This window comes from Perna viridis, chromosome 10 (assembly GCF_037379345.1).
Source record: "Perna viridis isolate PV_CMFRI_1.1 ecotype Kerala chromosome 10, ASM3737934v1, whole genome shotgun sequence".
NCBI lineage: Eukaryota > Metazoa > Mollusca > Bivalvia > Mytilida > Mytilidae > Perna > Perna viridis.
The window spans coordinates 31,113,948-31,137,891 of NC_142454.1; the positions used below are offsets into that span (position 1 = coordinate 31,113,948).

The 23,944-nt window shown below is 32.7% G+C and overlaps 1 protein-coding gene across 1 annotated transcript; it reads left to right on the top strand.

Annotated features, from left to right (window-relative positions):
- Window positions 1–257: 257 nt before the first annotated feature.
- LOC148605366 (sodium-dependent proline transporter-like) lies at window positions 258–22,926 on the top strand. The gene is made up of 15 exons (XM_088549721.1): window positions 258–1,453; window positions 10,821–10,941; window positions 11,872–12,003; window positions 12,277–12,501; window positions 12,798–12,963; window positions 14,269–14,407; window positions 16,033–16,167; window positions 16,647–16,750; window positions 17,226–17,350; window positions 18,141–18,253; window positions 18,728–18,859; window positions 19,095–19,194; window positions 19,964–20,073; window positions 21,303–21,455; window positions 22,120–22,926. Exons 1-15 carry the CDS (start codon window positions 1,439–1,441, stop codon window positions 22,318–22,320), a joined length of 1,971 nt encoding a protein of 656 aa, XP_088405847.1. The 5' UTR covers window positions 258–1,438; the 3' UTR covers window positions 22,321–22,926.
- The last annotated feature ends 1,018 nt before the right edge of the window (window positions 22,927–23,944 follow it).

A 23,944-nucleotide genomic window follows, 5' to 3' on the forward strand; every position in this document is an offset into this window, starting at 1 on the left:
CCAGTGTTTATTCATATTACTGTAACACTTAATACTAACTTCGCGTCATATTATTTACTCTTCAAGGGCATTTAATCTCATGTTCCGATATAAAAATAGTTTTTCAAGGATAATTACTTATTTTATGGCCTTTAAAATCTATTTCGTCCGAACAAAAACCTACTACACTAACATTCTATTAATATAATTTGTATATAATAGGGTTAAACCAAGGCCAGTTTATTGTACATCCACTACAATGGTTCCAGGAGCAGAAAATGAAGTGTGATGTACAATGTAGTTTAACTTTTATGTGTATTTAATCTTGCTGTGGAATCAGTTCATAAACGTGTTGTAACAGTTGTGACGGGTCCAGAGATTTGCAAAAAAGGGGACTTACATGGGGTCTAAATTTATCCCTAAGAAAATAAAAAAAAATATTCATAAAATTCACTTCTATCAACATGATAATTTTTTGAAATAACATACTGTTGTATTTCTAACTATTATAACAAACAAATGTAACAAAAGAGTAACCAAGGAAACCAAGATTCTAGTGGAAATCAAAAGAATGTAATCCAGGGACAAAGACCAGACATGCAAAACAGACAAACATAACAAAGAACATAAAGTATCTAAAATAATACACAGAAAGAAACAAAAGTTAAATGAGCAACTCCACTAAAAACTGGGAGCATTTTAAAAAGATTTAGTTTGGGTAATGCAGACCTTTTTTACATGTGATAAGGTAAAGGCAACATAATTTTTGTCGCAGTAGCTTTTGTATAAGCAACAATATCCGATCTCAACTGCGGATATGGCTAATCATCGAGTTCGAGTTCAAGTTCGAGATCGAGTTGAATTTCCGTACAGTTTAACAAAATAGTGTTTCAAGCTACGAATAAATTTATGAATAAACAATTAACAGTAAACTTTATAAATGAACAATTAAATAAACGGAAAGCACATGAAATAAAAAAGTAACGAAAACAATTAAAAAATACACACAAAAACAAATAAATAAATAAATAAACAAACAAACAAACAAACAAACAAAAACAAATTCTAAGTCAGTGGAGGGTCAACCAATCAGTGAATAAATATCTAATTCGAAAAACTAAAAACAAAGATTTATCAAATCATGTTCTATGAAACTAACGTTCATTGGGCCCGAATTACCCACGCATATCTAATGGAAAATATTTCGCCTAATGGCAAATAATTAATTTGGATTAATTTTCAAATTCCTTCGAACCTAATTATGCAATATTACATATTAAGCATTACGAACGTAAGGTCTGTGAATTGCCGTGTTTACTCTTGCGCGTTTTTTTTCTCTCACCTGTAAATCCAGGTACACCACTGTCACGTGACTTTTTTGTCAAAAATTGACATCAATAAGAAGTTTTCATTTATACAGTATTAAGCTTCATGAGTTGAAGACGGATTAACTATAAAAATGGGCAAAGAATCGGTAAGAATAAATAAAAGATAGAATAAGATATGCAAAAATATACATTTGTACAGGAGTAGGTTTTTTGTCTTAAGAAGGCACAAATTAAATATTTTCATAGAGCAAGTTATTTAGTTATGGACCGAAGGCTAAAAACCGGTTTTCGAATTGAAACTTGCAATTTAATAGTAGAGAGCATGATTGAACTACATGTATTAGTGATTGATTGGAAGGGGTTACACACAAAGCTTCAAAATTGATAATCCACGTTACAATTTGTTTTTCAAAGTGGAAAAATAAAAAAAATTGAGCTGTATTATAAATTTCTGTGTTTCTGAAGTCTTAACTTGGTCGTTGTTTTATTGAAAAGCGGGGGTCTGCTACATGTAGCAGTTTCTGCTTAATATATGTAACCCCGAGTAAATTAAGAAACAAAAACCGAAATGAAAAAAAATGTGAAATAGTATTCAGCGTTGTTTTGAAGAAAATGGTGTACTCAAAGAGTTATTTCGCCCAATGTTTTAATTTACTAACGGCTTCTGTTGCATGATTTAAATACTAAGTGTGCCATGTGCGTGGTGTGCTCGTCGAAATCTTATTTTCGTAGTTAAAAAAAACTATATTGAGATAAAACATTGAGAGAAAATATTTCGCGATGTCTAAAAGGAATTAGATAATGTATCTCAAAAACATGGCGAACATGTTTGGTTGATTAAGATGTGTACGATTTAGTGCTGCAGACGACATATGAATTCCCGCAGACGACAGCTAGGACCGTTGACAAGTCAAATGCATTCATGTGTGTCTAGATTTTGCACTTAATAACTTTATAGTCACCGTTAGGTTGGATGGCTATCAACAATCGAATATTTTGCTTTGTTTGTAAACATGCCGGAGATTAGTAAAATATACATGTACTTGATAGGTTAATCACATCAAAGTGCGTGTTTTATTGTATGCAAGTATAAACCGGCTGGTATAATAGCAATTTTACATTGCATACTATTAAAAGAATACTTTGCGGTAGACAATTTTACATAAGTAAACTTTTAAGGTAAAAACCGAGGGGGAGTGTTTACGGAATAATTTGCCTTTTTACTCACTATCTAGTCTCTACCCTTGTCTTCCTTTAAATAATGTTGCTCGTTTTAAGCTTGTGATTTTCTAACTCGAAAAGACAACAACCCCACAAGCGATAACAAACGCCTTAAGTCAGAAATAGGCATAACATGGACAGTGAGAAATACTACATATTCGGAATCTGCTTTTGACTGATCCCTGAACTCAGATATGCCGCGTACGATGAAAAAAAAAAAGAAAAAAATGCAATTATTTAACAACTATTTCCGAGTATAGCTAAGAAAAGAAATTAAGATTTCACAGTCATGCTTAGATTCAGCAAAAAAGAAAGCGCATAAGCGTACTTACTAATTTATTATACAAAATTTCTGCCAATATTAGTTTTGGGGCTATTCTCACTTAGCTAGATAAACATTGGTTATCGACTGTTCACTGACCATTAAAATGAGAATTGAGAAAGAATTGACCATTAAAAACCACTAAACTTCATTTAAATCGATGTCGAAAAGTTTCACCTCCTTCTTACATGCGTTGAATTGTTTTTGATGTTAAACCTTTTGTCCACTGGATTACGACCTCTATCCTCGAAAAGCTGTCCCGTTTTATAAAGCCAAACATATTTCATTCGATGTGTGGAAAGATCATCATTAAAACATTACCCCAGGCAAAATGGTAACACGTAAAGTGAATATGAAAAGCTGTATATCAGTGATCTTTACTTTATACATTTCTCTCTTATTTCAAAGAAATAGGTTCGACAAAGGTAATTTATTTCATAAAGGAGATATTTTAAGTCAATTAAAATCATATCAGTCATTTTTACAGTGGTAAACAACAACAGATATATACACTCATTGGGGAAAGTGTAAAAGGGTTGAAACTTACATGTGTTGTAGGCGACTTCAATTCAGATAGGATCGGTCATTGAAAATTGAAAGTGGCGTTTCCCCTCAAATACAAAATGTCTTTGAACGGAGAGAAAACGGACACTCTAGATCTGACCCAGAACGTTTAAGTGAATTTCGAAACAGATATGGTCGATTTTTTCTAATGAATATCGTTGGTTTTATCGTTTGAAATATTTTATTTATATCCATTGGTTGACATTTCTACTTTTTGTAATTAACTTGCAATGGTCGCTCAATTGTTCTGTAATCCCTTGTTAATCTTTATGTTTGTCATTGAGTTGAGAAACTACCCCCAAATATTTGTCAATAAAGCAGTTTTCGCTTAATTACGTCATACCTTTGAGTACCGAATGTTTAATTACAAATAAGTATTTTGTTATCCTCTTCTCAAACATAGATTTCATACACATGTATGCCATTGTATACTTTAATCCACGAGTCTATCTACATTTAAAAAAAGTGTTTTGTTTTAAGATTTGGCGGGGGGGGAGGAGGGGGGGTGTCCAGGCTGTTATTTGAACCATTTAGCCATGGTTACGCATGAAATAAAAAAATAGATCAATAAAAGGTGGTTTCCCAATACCGGACCCGATCTACAACTGCTGTCCTATGTTTTCGAGTTACGCAAATGCACTTATACAATTATTTTGTAAAGGTCGTGAATAAAATTGATACTTTGCAATTATTGCATCCTATACACGTATGCCGTAAACTACTTGACATTGTACTTTTAATAGTAACAGTAGCAGAACTGGGAGTCCGTGTTAGGAATCCCCTTGAACCCTATTTTTGGAAAATTTGTAATTTTGTGCAAAATGTTGGCAAAAATGAACAAACATTAGAACACCCAATTTATGAATATCTGCCCCCCCCCCCCCCACCCGCCTCAATTTAACCTTTAATACATTTCTTGATCTGCTCTTGGCCTTCATTTATTTTTTGAATTCGTTTATATATTAATGCAGATAAGAGTTTTGTCCCGACGCGCACATGCATTTGTCTCAGGAAAGAAATGACCCCTCTACCTGAACTTTTTGAGACAGTTTCCATGCCGGCGCGTTGGACGTACGACCTTGCGCTTGTAGAGTAAATCCTCATTATTTAGGCACTATTTTGAAAATTGTTGCCACAAAGGTAGTTTCTAGAGGATGCTCAAGTTTTTATTTTAGATTAAGAATAAACGCCTAATTTAAACGAAAGCACATCACAAATTTTGAAATTATAGTGTCGAGGGATATCAATAATGTAACTATTTCACGCGGCAATAAAAGTGCTTTAAAGAATCTAACCAGAGAATAGATTCGATGACATGATACATATAAAATATAAAATAATGAAAAAAAAAAAAAAACTATGAAGGGCGGATCCAGAGGTTTTGAAAAAAGGGAGGTCCAGATAGTTCAAGATCTAATTTGACTATTATTTGCTCATTTTTGTCCAATTCCGTGAGATATTACTAGTAACATTTGCGAACAGAGGTTGGGGAGGGGGGTTCCGAATCTCAAAATTCCTCCATGGATCCGCCATTGGCTACCCACGTCATACCGCTGACACACTCATTTTTTTCCAGATCAAACATTTCTACCGATGATAAATGAATACATTCAGTTGACACAAAACCAAGATCGTCTTTATATCCCCGAGAATTAATATCATTTATACTTACTGCTTCTAGATTCTGAACATTAAGCGTCTATAAAATGTAATGTTTCTATGTCTTACGCACAGCATCTTTTGATAATGCGCACTCAAATAGATGTTGACAGGAATTTGACATATCTCCAATTCGATGAAGCGAGAGTAAGCCATTGACGAATGATAACCCCTTTTTATCAACCTCAGCCCAATACCAAATATGAGTGTCGGATCTCAATTGTATATCTATGTTAAAATTTCTATTTTAAAAGAACCCTTTAAATCCTCCACATATACGAAAGGCTATTACAGTAGTTCATTCGTTCTCAATGTATAGTAAAACCTGGCTACTAAAGCCTTTTCACAGGTTCAAAATTCATGGATCTGGTTATCCAGGGTACGGATGATAAGATTTTACTATATAGATAGTTTTTATGACGTTTTAAAGGCGTCAAGTCCTTATTGTTTCGTTTTATTTGCAAACCTCCTGTCGTTAAAGTTATGATAGGATATTTTTTTTCTTTGAGTTACATAGAATTTAAAATGCATAGACCCTATTCGGTTTAAACGGAATCTGGTTTTCAGTAGTTCGGTTTAGAGAGGTTGTAACATAATCATATTTGAAATACGAGAGTATGTAAGTTCATATAATAATTTTTTGGAGTTAAAACTACGGAGCAGCATAATATTTCAACGGCCGGATTACAGGGGAAAAGGTTGAGTGTACAAACGAATTTGCTGAGCGGAGCTAGGGGTGAAACATTTAGGGGGTATCAAATATAATAATCATAAAAAATTATGCAACTACATGCATTTTTACTTCCGTTAATATACATTCTCATGCTTATACATATAATGACTTCATTATCATGCAGTTCGAACCCGATGGAAAAGTTTTGAAACTTATATAGGTCATGATTTGCCGATGGAAAAATTGATTGGAACAAAGAGTACACTTATCAACATAATTCATAGAGTCCTGAAGTAATTCAATATTTGCACATACTTTTTAAAACAACCATTTAAAAGGCATATAAATATCAGCTAAATTAGTTAGAGAAGTTCCCGATATTTAACGCCCCAAAATAAATCAGTTATATGTTGGTAGTGCTTTAATTTTAATGTAGTCCAACTCGTGAGAAAATACCTGGACGGACGAGCAATATTGGCCCTATTACAGAAACTGTAAAAACCAGGACTAGGACGAAATAGAACGATCATACCCCAGCCTCTTCATAGGCGGATCCAAGGCGGTGGGGGCGTGGGAGGGGGGTTCCTTTTAAAAAATTGAAAATTCATGAAAATGACACTTTTTCTTGTGTGTACATGTATATGCATGCAGAAATAAAATGCTTCACTTAGAGAGTTCTCTGGATATGCCACTTGCTCTCATATAACATTCATCCCTGAATGAGTCACACCAAAGACTTTCACCGATCATGGAACCTCATGGATAAAAAAATAGATACAATGATTACAATATTTAAACAACTTGAACATGATATAATTATAAAATGTACATTTTTGCTACAATTTATTACTCTTGAAATCTTCTAGTAAATCTAGTAAAGTTTTGGCCCTATGTTGTTTATTACCGCACAATTTATTGTTTTGTGATATCAAGTTCAAGATCATATTAAAAATTTTCAACAAATAATTCCTGACTGAAGCATGTTTTGGGTGATTTTCCGTTGCCTTTTGAAACTATTTTTGTCAATTTCGGATTTTTTTCCACTATATTTAAGTTGTCTGCTGCGCTTTTAGCATAATACCTGGTTCGAAATGAATGATTTCGCTGGTCATTAATGTGTCTTCGTGTCGCTATTTGACTTATTAGTTTATTTTGAAGGAGTGTCATCGTTCGGTTACCCTGAATTTAATTACTTTTGTTGTTGGTGCCTTTCAGAGCTTACTTGAAGGTGTGTTTACACTTATTTAAGATCTTTTGGTGATTTCTATAAGTACTATTTTATAGAGGTTATACGATGGTGCATTTGTTGCGTTTCACCATATCTGTTCCCTTTTCTATCGCATATTTTTACGTTTCATCCAAAATGTTTGTGTTCAACGATTGTACGATGCTACAGTGATTTTGTGGAAAGTATTTGCACGCTTGACAGAGGGCTTTATTCAAATAAATGATATTTCAGAATAATTCGTGCGTAGGGGTAAATGAATTTTATGGATGTACTTGTATTGGTACATCCTACGTAGGGGAATTCAAAACAGGTAATGCATAAACCTTTTTATTTTTTTTTCAACTACATAGAAGGAGTTTTGTATAAGCTTGATAGCTTGAAATTACAACAATGAATACTCTTCAATATATGTATTCACTGTCAGACCGTGCTTCTCCCAGGTATCAATGTATGTTGTCTGTAGATTTACAGTCAAAGTGAACTTCTCGAGACGATAGCTCTTTCCGACAGTGAACATTATCGGATCTTTAAACAGAATTAAAATCGATTTTAAGATGTCAATGTCCTACGATTGTAGTCTATACCAAAATGCAACGGAAATGATCTGCAGTTGTGTGTGACTGTACCCAGAGAAATATGATACCCTTTTGTGGTAAGTTGGTGAGCATGCTCAATATACACTTCCGCGAGTTAGGGCTTGGGTAGAACAAAAGAATTTTCCTCGCGGAAGTGTATATTGACCATGCTCTACGCATGCTCATCGACTACCCTACAGTTAGCACAAAAGGGTCTATGGGCAGTTGGGAGAAAATTCCTTCATTGTGTGCCTAAAATTAATGACGAAATTTGATAGTATGCTCTTCTGATTAAAGGTAATTAATTGACTTGTTCACACACTTAACCTATGTGTACTCAAGTACAAGTTTAAATTTGTCAATGAATGAATGGCTACCACAAGTCGTTATCCTTTTGTTAACTTTTATATTAATACGTGCATTTTACATTTGACCAGGCATTAAGATTTAAAGCCTTGTCAACTATTTATTTTCATAGCTCGCTGACCACGAAAATTAGTACTTTTTCATGTTTGACAAGAAAAAATAGAGGATATTACAGTAATTATAAACAGGTTGTGCTTGATTACCTGGCGGTTATTTATAGATCGTGCACTGGATTCCTTCGGATACATATACTTACACCTACCAACGCTTATAAAGTTTATCCATACAAATGTTTTTTTTTCATTACGCATCTCGTTCACGAACCGAAACGAAAAATCTCATAAAATGATCTCTGATAGAGCGACGTAAATAATTGGGTAGTAGTCGAATAAGAAGGTTTGACAGATGTATTTAAAACTAAACTACTATCATTAGATGTACCTATTAGGCATTTCTTCTTCGTTTCCCTATCTAAAAATGATGTTCTACGTGGGTGTTCTAGACCATGTAGAAATTGTGACCATTCCTTTTTTTGCTTAAGCTATCTCCGATAATCTTATATTTGCAAAAAAAAAATACAGGTTGTCTTAAACACGATCATTCTTAGGCGAAATTACTTCACTGCATGTTTTTATTAATGAATGTAAATGCATGCACTAATATCCAAAGGCGCATCAATACATTTTTCATTTATCATTAATTTCCATAATTTCATTTAAAAATCATTAACTTAGTCATACATCATACATGTAGGCGTTAATCTGGCATTTTCCAGACGGATTTTTTTTTTCAACTACACAAATGTATATATACATTTAAGAAACCTACGGGTAATGTAAGTCTCACTTCCACGTACGCAATGCATTATCATAACTGGTAGTTAAACAAATATTCAAAATATTTTCATACGTATACATCTGTATTTTTTGGTTTATTCCTTGAAAGGGATATTTTTGTTTGTTTTTCAATCACACACACCTCTTCCTTGCCAATTAAATAAAACACGCGATTGGAAAACGCTCTCATATGACGTCATTACGAATTGTCATCAATCTGTCATGTTTTCTAAGGATTATGAATGGTTGTCATTTATTATTGAAGCGCGTTAATTAAATTATAAAGAAGAAAAATGCAAGGAAACATGAATAAAAACAACTTTAAAGCAAAACAAAACAAAACAACACAAAAGACAAAACAAGACAAAACAAAAAATAAAAACAAAAAACAAAACAAACAAAAAAAAAAAAAAAAAAAAAAAAGCCGTTTAATTCTAAAGAAAGATAAAATATTTTATTTGACTTCCACGCACTTCACTGATTTACTTTGGATGTAAATGAAAATTAAAAATTAAAATTAATAAACATACAATGTGGATCATTTCTCATCTAGAGAGAAAAGAAACATTTTCAACTTTATGACTTACATCTTACATACACTTGGTTGTACTTCAAACCTCCATAAAATACAGGTAAATTTTATGCCTCACATCACCTAACAAAATGTACATGCGGCTTGCCAGGTAAAAGTTTTGGTATACTAGCAATACATTTATTAATTATAACTGTCGTCCGTGATTGCCTGTGTAATTAACTTACATGTATATGTACATGTATGTTTGTTTAAATATTTTGGCATATTTCGGATTTCTACAGGGATCTTTGTGTAAAGGACTTGAACTGTGTACAATGTGGCTTCAGCTACAACTGTCGATTGAACTGATCTTTGATTTTTGTCTCATTTTTGTGACATAATTCAAAGTAATTAATTTCAAATTAAACCTAGGACATCTGTTGCATATGCATGGTCGTGCCCTATCTGTCATTAAGTGTCCTTTTTAACTAAAAACTAAAAGCAAAGTTTTTGCTTATTACATATTTATGTAGGAGGCTTTATCTTCATTTGAGCATTACTAAATGCCCGACAAAAATGGCGAAGTGCCAATCAATAATAACTACACCCCAAATAAAGCATAAGCATGAGATTTTTTAAACCAATTTCTTCATTTTTCCCCCGTTTTTTAGACTTGAACTTTAAAGTTCACTCACTAGGTAGACTGTTAGGATCTACCTGATATCATTGAAGGAGGTAGACGTAGGGCAACGGACACAACTCTTAAAAATCATTGGAACGTTTGTATTCATAATTTTAAATCATTCTTATGTAAGAATCTAATTAACTTGGATTGATTTTATTCTGCTTCAGACGAAAGCTTGAGAAGCTTTGGTATAATTAGATATGGTACAAACGTATCAATGATTTCAAGAGTTATGTCCCTTACCCTAGGTCTACATCTTTAAACATTCTTCTTAGATGCACCTACCGGTGCATCTGGTCCATACTACCAGTTTTTAGTCAGAGTTGCTCATTTGCTTTTGTTACTATGTATGTATGGTTTTAGTTACTTTATGTTCTTTGTTCTGTACGTCTGTTTTCTATGTCTGGTCTTTGACCCTGGATTACATTCTTTTGATTACCGCTAGAACCTTGGTTCCCTTGACTACTCTTAAGAAACAGTTTTTTCCGCCCTTTTTCGGTGTCGAAATTTATCAAAGTAATTAACAGTTTTAAAGTTCAACGTTCACGTTTTCATATCCTTCAGTTTAATGGAAAGATCGGTGTTCTTCCCTATTGGAACTGTACTTGAAACACGTGTAATCCCAAACCCTGCATTCACGTTTATATATCATTTAGTCCAATGGAAAGATCAGTGGTCCTTTTCACAAAAAAATCGTAAGTGTAAATTTAGTTGTAAGTTATGACGTCATAGTAAATAAAAGTATTGTGACGTCATAACTTACGACTAATTTTACTCCTACGAATTTTTGTGAAAAGGGCCACTGGTAAGATAGGTTTTACTGTAATACTTCATTATTGTTGCTCAACTTGTTTTTTTCATCATTTTTAGGAAGTATTAGATAGAGGAAACTGGACGGGTCGGTTAGATTTTATATTATCTTGTATTGGATACGCTGTTGGTCTTGGAAATGTATGGCGTTTCCCGTATCTCTGCTTCAGAAATGGAGGAGGTTAGTATGCATAAAAGCACAAAATAACAAACATTCAAATACAAACAACAACATGATAAAAACAAACAAAACAAAAACTTCATAAACAGTAAAACAACACAGCACAAGGTAAAAAAACGAAAATAGACTAAGTGCGTCGGTTGGTGAACCGTACCATTCTTTTTTTTTTAATTCGTAACGTCCACGGAGATACATTTTTGAACTTGTGCTCCTGTTATTTTCGTTTTATAATCTTGAGCTCTCAACAATCCTTTATTATGCTAAACACTTACAGTATTTATCTATCACACATTTTTATCAATGGAAAATTTTCAATGCTATTTGCCTTTTTCGTTTTCTAAACAGATGTCTTATGTCTATCAAAAACATACAAGGAAGAAATACGCAAACAACATCAGGACTTTGAACTTTTTACATGGATATAATAAATCTGTTTAACAACACACTCAAATACACAAATATTTCTGTGCCCTTATTATGAACCATACACTTCAATCATGAGTGTGTGTTTTATTCTCGAAATCAACATGCAAATAGTACACTTTCTAAATGAATGGAGTAATACTTACAAAGCTTTTTAAATTGGCTTTCTGCCCTCTTTTTACTACACTTTAAATCATGAGCTGTCAACCTATGGACCCTCTTGATGCGCTATTGTAGATATGTAAAGCATATGTATTATCTGACACACAATAAGGGAGGATCAAGGAAACCAAGGATAAAGAATAGACAAAGAAAAAAAAAGAAACACAACAATGAACACGAAATAACAAACAATTACGTAGAGATAAACAAAAGAAAAGAGCAACCTGCGGACTCTACTTAAAACTGGGGATGTGGACCAGGTGCACCACTAAGGTAGAAGAGTACAAGGACTCCCCTCACCTTGATTGTGACGTCATATCGTCTATTTATACTTCTACTTTACAGGTGCTTTCCTCATACCCTACGCAATCATGTTGTTCATCGCTGGAATACCGCTGTTCTTCTTTGAGTTGTCTTTCGGACAGTTTGCCTCACAAGGACCGATCACAGTCTGGGCTGCCAACCCAATGTTCATGGGTAAGATGCTGCAATTGTCATTTCAATTTTTTAAACAACATTCACTAGACATCAAATTCTTAATATGTTTGTGGGTTTACATAAATTTTAGGAATCTAAAAAAAATAGCAACATCAACATGTATAAACTACATGATAATAAACTTAAAAAAAAAAACCATAACTTTTCTACGGTACTTTTGTAGTTGAAAGATATAAGCATGCTTATATTTTTATAAATACAGAAGTAATATATATATAATTTATAACGACCTTTCCACGCCATTTCAAACAGGTGTAGGATGGGCTATGGTGATCATCAGCGCCATGGTCTCGGCTTACTACAACGTCATCATCATGTACTCCATTTACTATATGATGGTATCATTTGTTACCTTGGATACCAAGTTACCATGGTCGACATGTGACCCAGAATGGGCGACAGAGCTGTGCCGTGAAGATCCGTATCCCAATTTTGATTCCATGACGAATGACACAGAAATTCAAACCGAGGCTTTGAGTAAGATTCTTCTTTTTATAAATTTCAGTAATATAGTCTAATCCGAAACAATATTTATCCATTATAAATTCATTGTGAAAATAACGACAATTTTAGAAACGATTGTATTCCATTTCATTCTTTTCTGTTAATAAGAATTGAATAAAAAACAGTACTTTTTTTTTTAAAATACAACTGTATCAATATGCAAAAAATGTAGCCATCACTGATCTTGATGCAAACTTTACAAATATTACCACCTTTGACTCTACCGTTATAATATAAATGTTTTTATCACTATTATTTTCAAATTTCAGGATTAAAGGACAAAGCATGTCTGACAAAACTTTTGCCAAACTTCACTGAATGGGCAGGTGCCGCTACTCCACTAACCTCATACATGGAGATCCCAAATGACCTTCTGGTGCACAACTCCTCATCATGTGATCTTGACCTGAAAGTACCCAGTGAAGAATACTGGACGTAAGTGTTTGTAATAGTTTCATTTTGTATGGGAAGAGGGCTTTTAGGTGATGTATGTGTTCTATCTATACCATGCGCATGCATCTAGTTGCTAGACAGCGTAAAACACATTCGTTCAGATAGGTATTCACAAAATAACTCTACAGAACACCGATCAGCTGATTGTCACTTTTGCGCCATCCATTTGAATATTCATACGCACCTAGATAATAAATGTTGGCTATCTTAGTTCTTTTTGTTATATGTTTTGGATAGAAATATTGTTTTCTTTACCTTTAAGTCTGATTCATTTGTATCTGCATGTATCAAAAACATCCTCATTTGGTCTTTATTTGTAAGTTGTAGTTACGTTTGATGTGGCAAGCCAAAGTGGACAAAAATCAATATTTTGTAATATTAGAAAATGAATTTTTAATATTACAAAATCATTTTTTTTAATATTAGAAAAGATTTTTTAATATTAGAAATTCATTTTGTATTATAAGAAAAATGAATTTATAATATTATCACATTTTTTTAATATTACAAAATGATTTTCTGATAAAAATCGTCACTGAATATAACAAATCCATTTTCTAATATTAGAAAATCAGTTTCTAATATTCAAAAAAAGTTTTTTAATATTAGAAATTCAGTTGAATTTTTAATATTAAAAAGTGTTTTTGATGTAAGAAATCTAATTTGTAATATTAGAAAATGAATTTGTAATATTACAAAATCATTTTTTTAATATTAGAAAATGCTTATTTTTGTCCACTTTGGCTTGCCATAGTTTGACGTGAATAAGACGAATGATAACTTTCACCAAATGAATGCTTATTTTTAAGATAGCCTGGCATTTCGAAGTTTTGAGAAAATATAACATCTAAATGATCATCTTATTCCTAGCTCTTATATATGTTAATTCTATGTTGTTGATGTAATGAAGTGACTATTAAATGTCTATCAGGCTGAACAAATCTTAATGATTCCAAAAATACTTTTAGGGAAATCAAGAGAACCAGGATGAGAACGGGAGAGATAACTATTACACAAATACAATTGCAATGTAAACTTTGAAATAACCCAAATAATATGCACACAGAGACACAAGTCAAAATGTAATCAATGGAACCAAGATTGGAGTGGAAATCAAATGAATATAGTCCAGACACACACAACAAAGAATATGGAATAAACAAAATAACACGTAGAAAGAAACACAAGTTAATGAGAAACACGGACTCCACTAACAATTTGAGGCCTGGACCGGGTGCACCGATAGGGTTGGAGTCCACACTTTAATATTGATTTCTGTTTACGTAGGAGATATGTCCTGAGGTTACATGAATCTGATGGACTTGACGACATTGGTGGTGTGAGTTTAAAGTTGGCTATCTGTCTACTGTTGGCTTGGGTCGTTATTTTCTTCTGTCTCATGAAAGGTGTCAAGTCATCTGGAAAGGTTAGTATTCGTACAGACAATTAGGAAATAGTACATGTATAGTTGCCGTCTTTTGTAGTATATGAAACTCAGTTTCCCGTAAATTCTTTTATATCAACGTTCATAATAGTTTCATTCATGCTGATTTGGCATAACTGATCAATAGTTTTAAAGGTGTATGGACATTAGACCATAATTTTGGCCCAAAATCATCTATAGAGGCTAGTAGTCCTATAGGCATTTAGGAAACAGTAGTTGCCATCCTTTGTGGTATATGAAACCCAATTTCCAGTAGTCTTTTATATCATCATTCACAACAGTTACATTCGTGCTGATTTGGCGTAACTGATTAAGAATTAAAGGTGTGAGGGGGCATGATACAATAATTATGGCCCAACTTACACTTCGAAACTTGTTGATTAATTTTCAGTTGTACATGTATTTTAGACCAATAAGAGCCCTTAATTTTGTCTGTCAGATGCGTTTGCTTTACTGGTATAAATAATTTCCATACTATGCAAAGTATTTACGCTTTTGAATGTTTGTAATTTATGAGTTGTAGATGAAATATTTTATTTTTAGACTTTCGAAAGGTTTTATTTTGAATGAACTTAGTTTATATAGCGTTAGTTTCCCTGTGTTGACAAACGTTTCATTTGAAACTGAGTTAACACACAACAGATTTTCATTATTTTCATTGAAAATTTCTTCGATATACATCTTGAAATTGTATTTTCCATAAGCCAGAGGACTTTACACTTATCTGTTTTTCTGTAATTATATTCCATGATATTTAAAATGTTTAATTCGATTCATAAATTGTATAAATCAAATGTTTTGAAATTTATGAAAATCCTAAAGTATCTGTCAATAAAAGTTTCTATTTACATAATAAATCTTCTTGATTCTCTTCCTGTTTAAATAAAATTAGGTTTAGCTATAAATTCGGACTTCACGTAATGGTACGGGTTAGGTTTAAATCGAAAAAAAAGTTCTTATTTATTTTGGAGCATCTGCATAAATACATTTTTACTACTCAAGTTTCATCGATATGAAAAGGCGACTATTTCAGGGTCATATTTTAAAGCTCTCGATTGTATTGGTATTAAAAGGCATCCACTTTACATTATAATGTACATTACCGAACATTTAAATTGAAAGTTGCTATTTATTTTATAATAAACATTACATTTGTGAATTCCAGAAGTCACGTGAGTGAATATGATAAGAAATATATGACTAGCTAATATATATATTAGGTTCAAAATTAGTATTGCACACTTTCTCTGACTCACTTCAATACTATCCTAAACAAAACTTTCCTAACAAAATTTGTTAATATTGCACAATGACTCGTCCTTTTCATCGCCTCCATTGTTATGTTCATTTTGCTAGAGGTTTCAATTCCTTTGCTGTATTCTTTTCTGCACACTCAATATTTTGTTGATATCAAATGTTTATTACTCACCCTCTTCCAAGTCTTAAACGTGCCATTTTCTGAGGCTAAGTTTTATTTTGCCTGATGGCCTCCAACATCAGATAAAAAGTGCCTGAATCTGAATAAATGATCTGCAATTAGATCGTCGGAGCAATGGATTTGTAGCCTGTTTACTTGTATTTGCAGGTTTGTTTACTTGTAATTGTAGGTTGTATATTTCACCGCTACATTCCCATATATGGTGCTGATTGCCCTGTTGATACGTGGACTGACATTGGATGGATATAAGAAAGGCATCGACTTTTACATGACAGCAGATTGGGAAAAACTAAAGGAACCAAAGGTATTTTTTTTTTAATTCAAAAAGACCAAAGTTATGGATACAATTTAACTTGTGACAAGAAATATAAAGTGATAAAGCTAATTCAAGTTGAATTCTAGAGTTGCATCATACATTATTATTGATTTATTATCGTGTAGAAAAGACCAATCAAATCTGTTGCAACTAGATATTCCCCACCCCTAATCGTAACAAAATATGTAAAAAAAGACATATACATATATTCTAATTTGAAAAGATGTAAAAACTCATCAGAACGCAAGAAACAAGGTCATCTGGGTAAAGAACATGTTATCAATTTACTGCACTCGAATAGTCACAAGAAATATTAGAGTGCACATAAATCTCTACATTCACGTGATTATGCGTTTCTTTTGTGTTCAGTTTACCTATGTTTCAATTCAAATGTCATTCCAATGCCCTAAGACCGTTTGCAACCACGTTAACAAGCGTACCAGATAAAAACTTTTAACTGCCTTCAGGTATGGGGAGACGCAGCCACACAGATTTTCTACTCCTTAGGTCCAGCATGGGGAGGTCTTCTTACCATGGCCAGTTACAACAAATTCAAGAACAATACTGTCAGGTAATTGATCTCAAGTAAACATACCAATACTGACAGTTATTACTGTCAGGTAGTTATAAATGATGATAATAATGCAAAATTATTATGACATTACTGTCAGGTTCAGGTATTTAAAACAATACTGCCAGGTAATTAAAAAAAATACTGTCAGATAATTATAACATAACTACTAGGTACCTATAACAATACTGTCAGGTATATTAAATTGTACTTACCGGTATTTATACTATATATATGAAATTTATTACATGGCTGTCATATATTTATAACAATACTGACGGGTTTCTATGAATATATTGACAGCATAAGTGGTATTATTCAGTTCACTAAAGTAGCAAAAGTGCTACATTCCACACTTTCGTAGAAACTATCATTAACGTATACAACTTTAAGGATAATGTTTTAATAATATATATTAAACACATAACATTCTTCTTTAAAACTGTGCACACATCTTATTGTTTCTATATTCAAGGGATACATTCATCGTTGCAATCATCAACTGCGGGACCAGTGTATTTGCCGGATTTGCTGTGTTCTCATTGTTAGGATTCATGGCTACACAGCTGAACAGAGAAGTGAAAGATGTTGTAGATGCAGGTACTAAATAAAATATGCTAGATTTATTCTCCTCATTGACTGACTATAAGTAAAACAACGAACTCGAAAAAAAAAATGAGAATAAAAGGATATCGTAAGACGAAAGATAACTCTGATATGGCTATTAAGAATTAAGCCTAATTTCACATTGTAGTATGTAAATTACAAAAATACAAATCATACATATTGCAAATTTCGATATGCTGTACACGTGTTGCAAGGAGTAACCTCTCATCCGAAGCTTTATGATCTTATATATTGCAAAGTCTAAATGCAGAAATTAATGGTATGCAGTATTTGATCATATATTTTTATATTTAATGGATATTTAACTTAATCATGTCTTTATTTGCTTACTGTAACCTTGTTTTCAATCATTACCAAAGGAACTGTTTTTCATACCTCATCATTAACAAAAATCCAAACGAGCCAGTTCCTGTCGTTCACAATGCTTTATTTTTTTCTAACAACAGACTATATGATTTTAAGAATAAATAAAGTTAGAAGTGAAACATATTTGATTAAAACAATAATGATAGGTTGTTCGTGGGGTACCAATTTTGTGGGTTGAGTAAACCACAAAATTTGGTTCCCAACGAAAAGGAAATTTTCCTTACGTTTGTATGGTGAATTTGTCAAATCCACAAATTCAAGATGCTATGAACTGATCATTTTTTCCTAAACCACGAAAATTGGTCCCCACGAATAAAAGTGCTTTCACAGTACTTAGGTCATCCATTTATATTTTTCTGAGAGGTTAGGTCATAATTGTAAACTGTGTATTTTTCAGGACCTGGTTTAGCTTTTATTGCCTACCCAGAAGGTATCGCCAGAATGCCTGTTGCTCCAATCTGGGCATTTCTTTTCTTCTTCATGATTTTCACTCTTGGGCTTGACAGTCAGGTATGTCACTTTTTGATTTTTAACTTTTAAAAATATGTTACTTTTGAATCATACTGTGGGTGATTAGTCACTTCTTTGATGTTTATTTTTTATGCTATTAAATGTGCATTCAGCATGTCACTAGCATGATTTTGCAAGAGCTACAACGTTCAGAAGGGATTTGAAAAGTGAAAAGAAAACTGATAAGTTGCATAATGATTTGTAATGAAAAATACATTTTGCAGTGGATTTTGACTTAACTCCTTCGACTAACTTCTTTTCTTACCTTACGTTCAATGTAAAATACACCTCTTATTAGTATATTTATCATAAATATGATTATGATATATTTTAAGTTGCTTGGCATATATTGTTATATATTCCTGGTAATCACATTCATGTAGTTAAAAATGTCTCCCCAGTCCACAAATATCACGAAAAACGCATCTGTAATATATAAATCATTTTATTTCGAATAAACTTTTATTTTTACAGTTTGCTATGATGGAAACAGTGATAAGTGGCTTTGTTGACGCCTTCCCAAGATTCCTAAGACCAAAAAAACAGTTGTTTACTTTACTTTGTTGTCTCATTGGTTTCTTGGTTGGACTACCTCAAGTAACGAAGGTACCATTAAACAGCATTGGTGCCACTAGGACACTGACTGCTATATTATTACAGCTCCATCTAAGAAGCATAAAAAAGCAGACAATAAATGATGCATATATATCTATGGAACAAATACTTGTCAACAAGAATTTAACTTTTAATTGATAACTTTTTATTTTACTTACTTTGTGTAATTATTCTATAATGTATATGTTTTTTAAGTTGAATTACAGTATTTTTTTTGTTTTGTTAGGGTGGTATATACTTGTTAACACTGGTAGATTGGTATGCTGGCAGTTACAATCTTATGCTTGTTAGTATGGCAGAGTTGATTGGCATATGTTATATATACGGTGGGTATTATGAAACTATTTCAGAATGTCAATCTCCTTTAAGGAGGTAGATCTAGGGATTGGGACACCACTCTTACAAATCATTGGAATGTTTGTATTCAGCATTTTACATCAATCTCATGTAAGCATCAAAGTAACGTGGACTGGTTTCATTCCGTTTCAAATGAAAGCTTGATTATAGGCTTTGGTGAAATTGAATAAGATACAAACATATCACTGATTTCAAGAGTTATATCCATTACTCCTTAAAATCAAAGATTCTATTTTGGAATTTATGCAAAACAATTTTGTAGTATTATTTGTTCATGTAAAAGCCACTTTATAATGAAATTTTTCACTGCCATTATCAGAAAATGGTTAAGCCATTTTCTGATACATGCTTCTTTTGATTTCATCGTAGCTGAAATTGATACAGATAAAATTTGAAGTATTAAGATATAAACTAGTAAAAAAGACACAAAGATACAATTAAATATACAACAATACTTATCAAGAAATACAATCTAAAGGAGAGGGTGTGTACTGTTGAACCCTTGTCTGTGTTTCCGTCGGTAACATTTTTTTCCATCACAGTTTACCCAACTACTCATCAATGCGGCTTTAAATCATAATACATTCTTCCTGTAGGTTTGCAATATGGTGGGATTCTCATTTGGAAAATTCAACAACATTTTATTTTCCTTATATTATTACTTGTGAAACTTCGCAAAGAGGTTTTCTCTTAATTCATTCATTATTTTTAGATGTAATGTTTATCTTCGCTTTTCAGGTGTAAACAATTTCAGAAAAGATATCGAAATGATGTTAGGAAAGAAAACCTATTTATTTTGGGTCTATTGGTACTGTACATGGTGTTTCATCACTCCTGTTGCTATTGCAGTAAGTTGTTTTTATCAAAAAAAGATAGTATTAATGACTTCCATATCTACGAATCAGGCAAAATATGTGTAAGGTGTGGCACATGAAGGAAAACTAATAGATTTTATTGCAGGGTCAAGTATTTATACTTCATAAACTCCAAAAATAACCATCAAAATGTTTGTTAAGTTGCCTTTTCAAAATATCGAATTCAAGTTTAGTTGAAATGCACTACGAAAAATGGCGGCAAAATTTCCCTGCACTTTTTTCCCTAGATAAGCAGTAAAATACATCTACGTCTGAGATGCTTCAGGATATATTTATATACCTTTTTGGTTGTTTTCTAGAAGTACTGAATATATCTAAGGAAAAAAAATGACTAAATTGGAAAAAAATGATGTGCCACCTATTGCCTGATTCTTACACAGAATGATATTTAAAAACATCACAGAAAGATTAACTCGTACATGATACACAGCCATTAAGGTTCCAATCTTGAAGGAAGCTACAAATTATAGAAACATTGGAAACAGCTGTTGGGAATTCAGAATAATAACACTTACAGATATTAAACAAAACTGACCCCGGAAGACATAATCAAGCAATCTTCCCCAATTTTTGGCCGGGTTGCACTCGAAAGAGAAAAAAAACAAACAGAACTAATGTCCATGTTCAACGTACTATAACATGCTATGGATTCTTGATCGCGTTTTAAATATTTATACCACAGAGGACAATTTTTGTAGGATCTATGTGGTAAAAACATACTTTAATCTGTCTTCACATCAAATATGTTGTACGAAAATAATTTTTTTTTGTAGAAAGATAATTTATGATAAAAAGTATTGCTGAGGCATTAAGAATGTAACACGGCTCAGAAAATCCATGGGTAGGATTTTAAGTTCTGTAACAAGGCTCAGTCGAATTACACAACATTTAAATCTTACCGAGGGTGTAAGAGATTTTCTAGTTTTGCTTTTGATTTTGGTGTTGTTTTACGATTGGTACACAAATTCAGAACGCCAATAAGCTTACAGTCATTCTTTTTTTGTTATCAAAACTACATGAAACGTTTAATTGTGACGTCACACATGTGGCGTGTTTTGTCTTGCCCATGTGTGAGGAAATCTCACATGGATCAAATAGGAATACTTTTGTATTTTTGGGGAGAACAAAAATGAAATCATCATTGTTTCTGGATACTTACTTTACGATCTTTTGCTAGATGTTAATTTTCCTCTTAATTTCAGTTTATAGTTATAATGTCTGGATTTAGTTACACACCGGCTTACTATGGCAAATATACATTCCCAACCTGGGCACAGGCGCTTGGATGGATGATGGTGTGTTTTCCAATCGCTGTCATTCTTATCATTATGCTTGCACAATGTATCAGAAAGGGAGTAAGTATTTCTTTGACCCTATTTAATAGTGAGTTAATCCATTCACCATGCATGAACCAACCTGCATGTAACTAGTCCTTCTGCTCTCAGATATTGACTATTCACTTTTCTCATTCGACCCTATTATTGAGTGGTATATACTACTCACCGTTTCTGAGCCTGGCTACCTAGACCCCCATTGTAATCTATCAATGAGTATGTATTATGTAAGTTTACTACTCACCGAAGTTAAACCCACCGCTTGACTCTCTTTACAACCTGACATACACAATCGTGTTTTTACGCTCTTCTTTCCTGGAATTTTTCTGTACTGATTTTTGCCTAAATGGAGTCTTTCACTTTAAGTTCTGTCTCTAGTTTGTTCGGGACTATCGATCTGTGTATAGTTCCCTCTTCATGTTCTTAGTATCAGGACACATTCTTGTTGGATCCTGTGTTCGATTTCCCCGTACCCCCACCTATAGAAATGTCCATCTGTGTGCCTTTCTGAGTACACGTGAATATATTTTCAACGAAATAATTATCATGATCCAATTATACAAGATTATACATGTATGACAAGTTATATGCTTTGAAACTTTAACATTAAATGTATTTAGAAATAAACACATAGAATCTTTTTCCCTTAATATTTAAAAAAAAACCTTCATAATTTCTTGTTTAGTGTTCCGGTGCAATGAAGAGCGAATCCCACTGGGGTCCAGCATCAGACGAAGATAGAGCTCGTGATCCAATGAGATATAAACCTATAAACACCGATTATCAATCCAATGGTTACTACCCAGAAAAAGATGCCCATTCCAATTTAGCCTACATTGGAGAAGACAAAGTTCGTTACGTGGTCACCGATTCCGACAGACTATGAGAAACTTAAGCTTAATTTCGTGCATTTTATCATTTTTATCTATATTCATAGTTTAATATATTTGTTGCATTTTTTTCTCATGTTACGAACATATACATTTTATACCTCATTTTAACATTTCTAAAATTGAATTTATATTTAGGATAGAATATTTTAATCATTTTCGCATATTTAATCATGACAAGTTATTCTGTATTTATTTTTTAAATGTATGTCACGCATCCTGTGGATGCTGTTATGCAAGCATGTAATAAGAGAAAGAACAATTAAGCCCACGACGATGTTTTTTATTTGTTATAATAGACTAGAACGAAACTAATTTAAGTCGCTTTTAACCCTTACTTTGAACATGTAAATTTAAATCAGTTTTACTCCTTATTGGACAAAACCGTGTTTTTCAAGTAGAAACAATTTTAATTACGCACATGCAATCCTATGCAAATTGAAAGACTAATATTTTGGCTTTTTATATTGAAGAAACGATTTCAAGCTTATCCTATATTGTTTTACTGTTTTATTATTGAAATGTTGCAATTTATTAATGTTCAAGCTATATGTATATATTTTATAGTTGTTTCTACCAAAATTAAAAATGATTTTATAGTTTTACTTTGTCTCCATAGTAACAAATCACTTATTGATATGCAGAGAAGACATCTGCCATGATCTTTGTACTGCGCTAAACGTCTTAAAATTGGACTTATGAAACAGGATTATGTTGCTGCTAGATGAAAGTCATCGCTTCCGAAGTTCTGTAAATGTCATTATGAATTCATGGGTCGTTACGGTGTACCAATCTGTACCATAAGAACCAGTTTGTTCATTGCTGTGTCATTAATTTTCCTTCTTCCGTCTACCCTTGACTTCACTTTTTACGTATATGAGCAATTCGGCGAATCTTTCTTGAAACGTAGAAAACACGTATCTATCCTATTGGTGCACCTGGTCCTTGCTCCCAGTTATAACTGGATTCCAAGTTGGTCATTTCCTCTTGATTCTACGTGATATTTTGTTGTTTCGTTTTCATTGTTGTGTGTGTCTATCTTCTCTGTCTAGTCTTTGTCCCTGTTTTTTTTTTATTTCCGATAGAATCTTTGTCTCTTAATTACTCTTTTGTTTATCAGTTTACTATTCAATACCAACAGTTAGCTTCAATATAGAGGCGGTTAATCTAAACATTTTTATTCAAGTATATAAGCGCAAGCTAATACAGTATTCACATGTACATCCACAACTCATGGTAGGATTCGGAAATTTCTAAACTGAATAGTTAATAAGACAAGTGAATAAAAAAATGGAATTACAAAATCAGTGAAGAGATGCAGTACATGGAAGTCAAGCATTTATAAAACCTTTACTTTTGAAAGTAAACTTCTGAACTTTAAGAAAAACTTCTACATTTGTTTCAGAATCTAAAACATTTGAGCCATGCAACAAATAGTAATTTACCCTTCTATTTTTACCTTATTGACGACTTTGAATACAGGAGGTTTAGACTAGTATACCATAGTTTTACTGGGGTTGCAGGGTAGGGGTATTGGGACAAAATGATTGATAGTGCTTTGACAGTGCTTTATCAATTAAATCTTTTTTAAAGGTATAAAGCGCGATTGTGCTTGGAGTT

What these genes read in the sequence shown, in the direction of transcription:
- LOC148605366 (XM_088549721.1), top strand. An exon ending in CCCAGTGAAGAATACTGGAC is followed by an intron (nt 12,964 to 14,268) that starts GTAAGTGTTTGT and finishes CTGTTTACGTAG; the next exon opens with GAGATATGTCCTGAGGTTAC. An exon ending in GAAAGATGTTGTAGATGCAG is followed by an intron (nt 17,351 to 18,140) that starts GTACTAAATAAA and finishes TGTATTTTTCAG; the next exon opens with GACCTGGTTTAGCTTTTATT.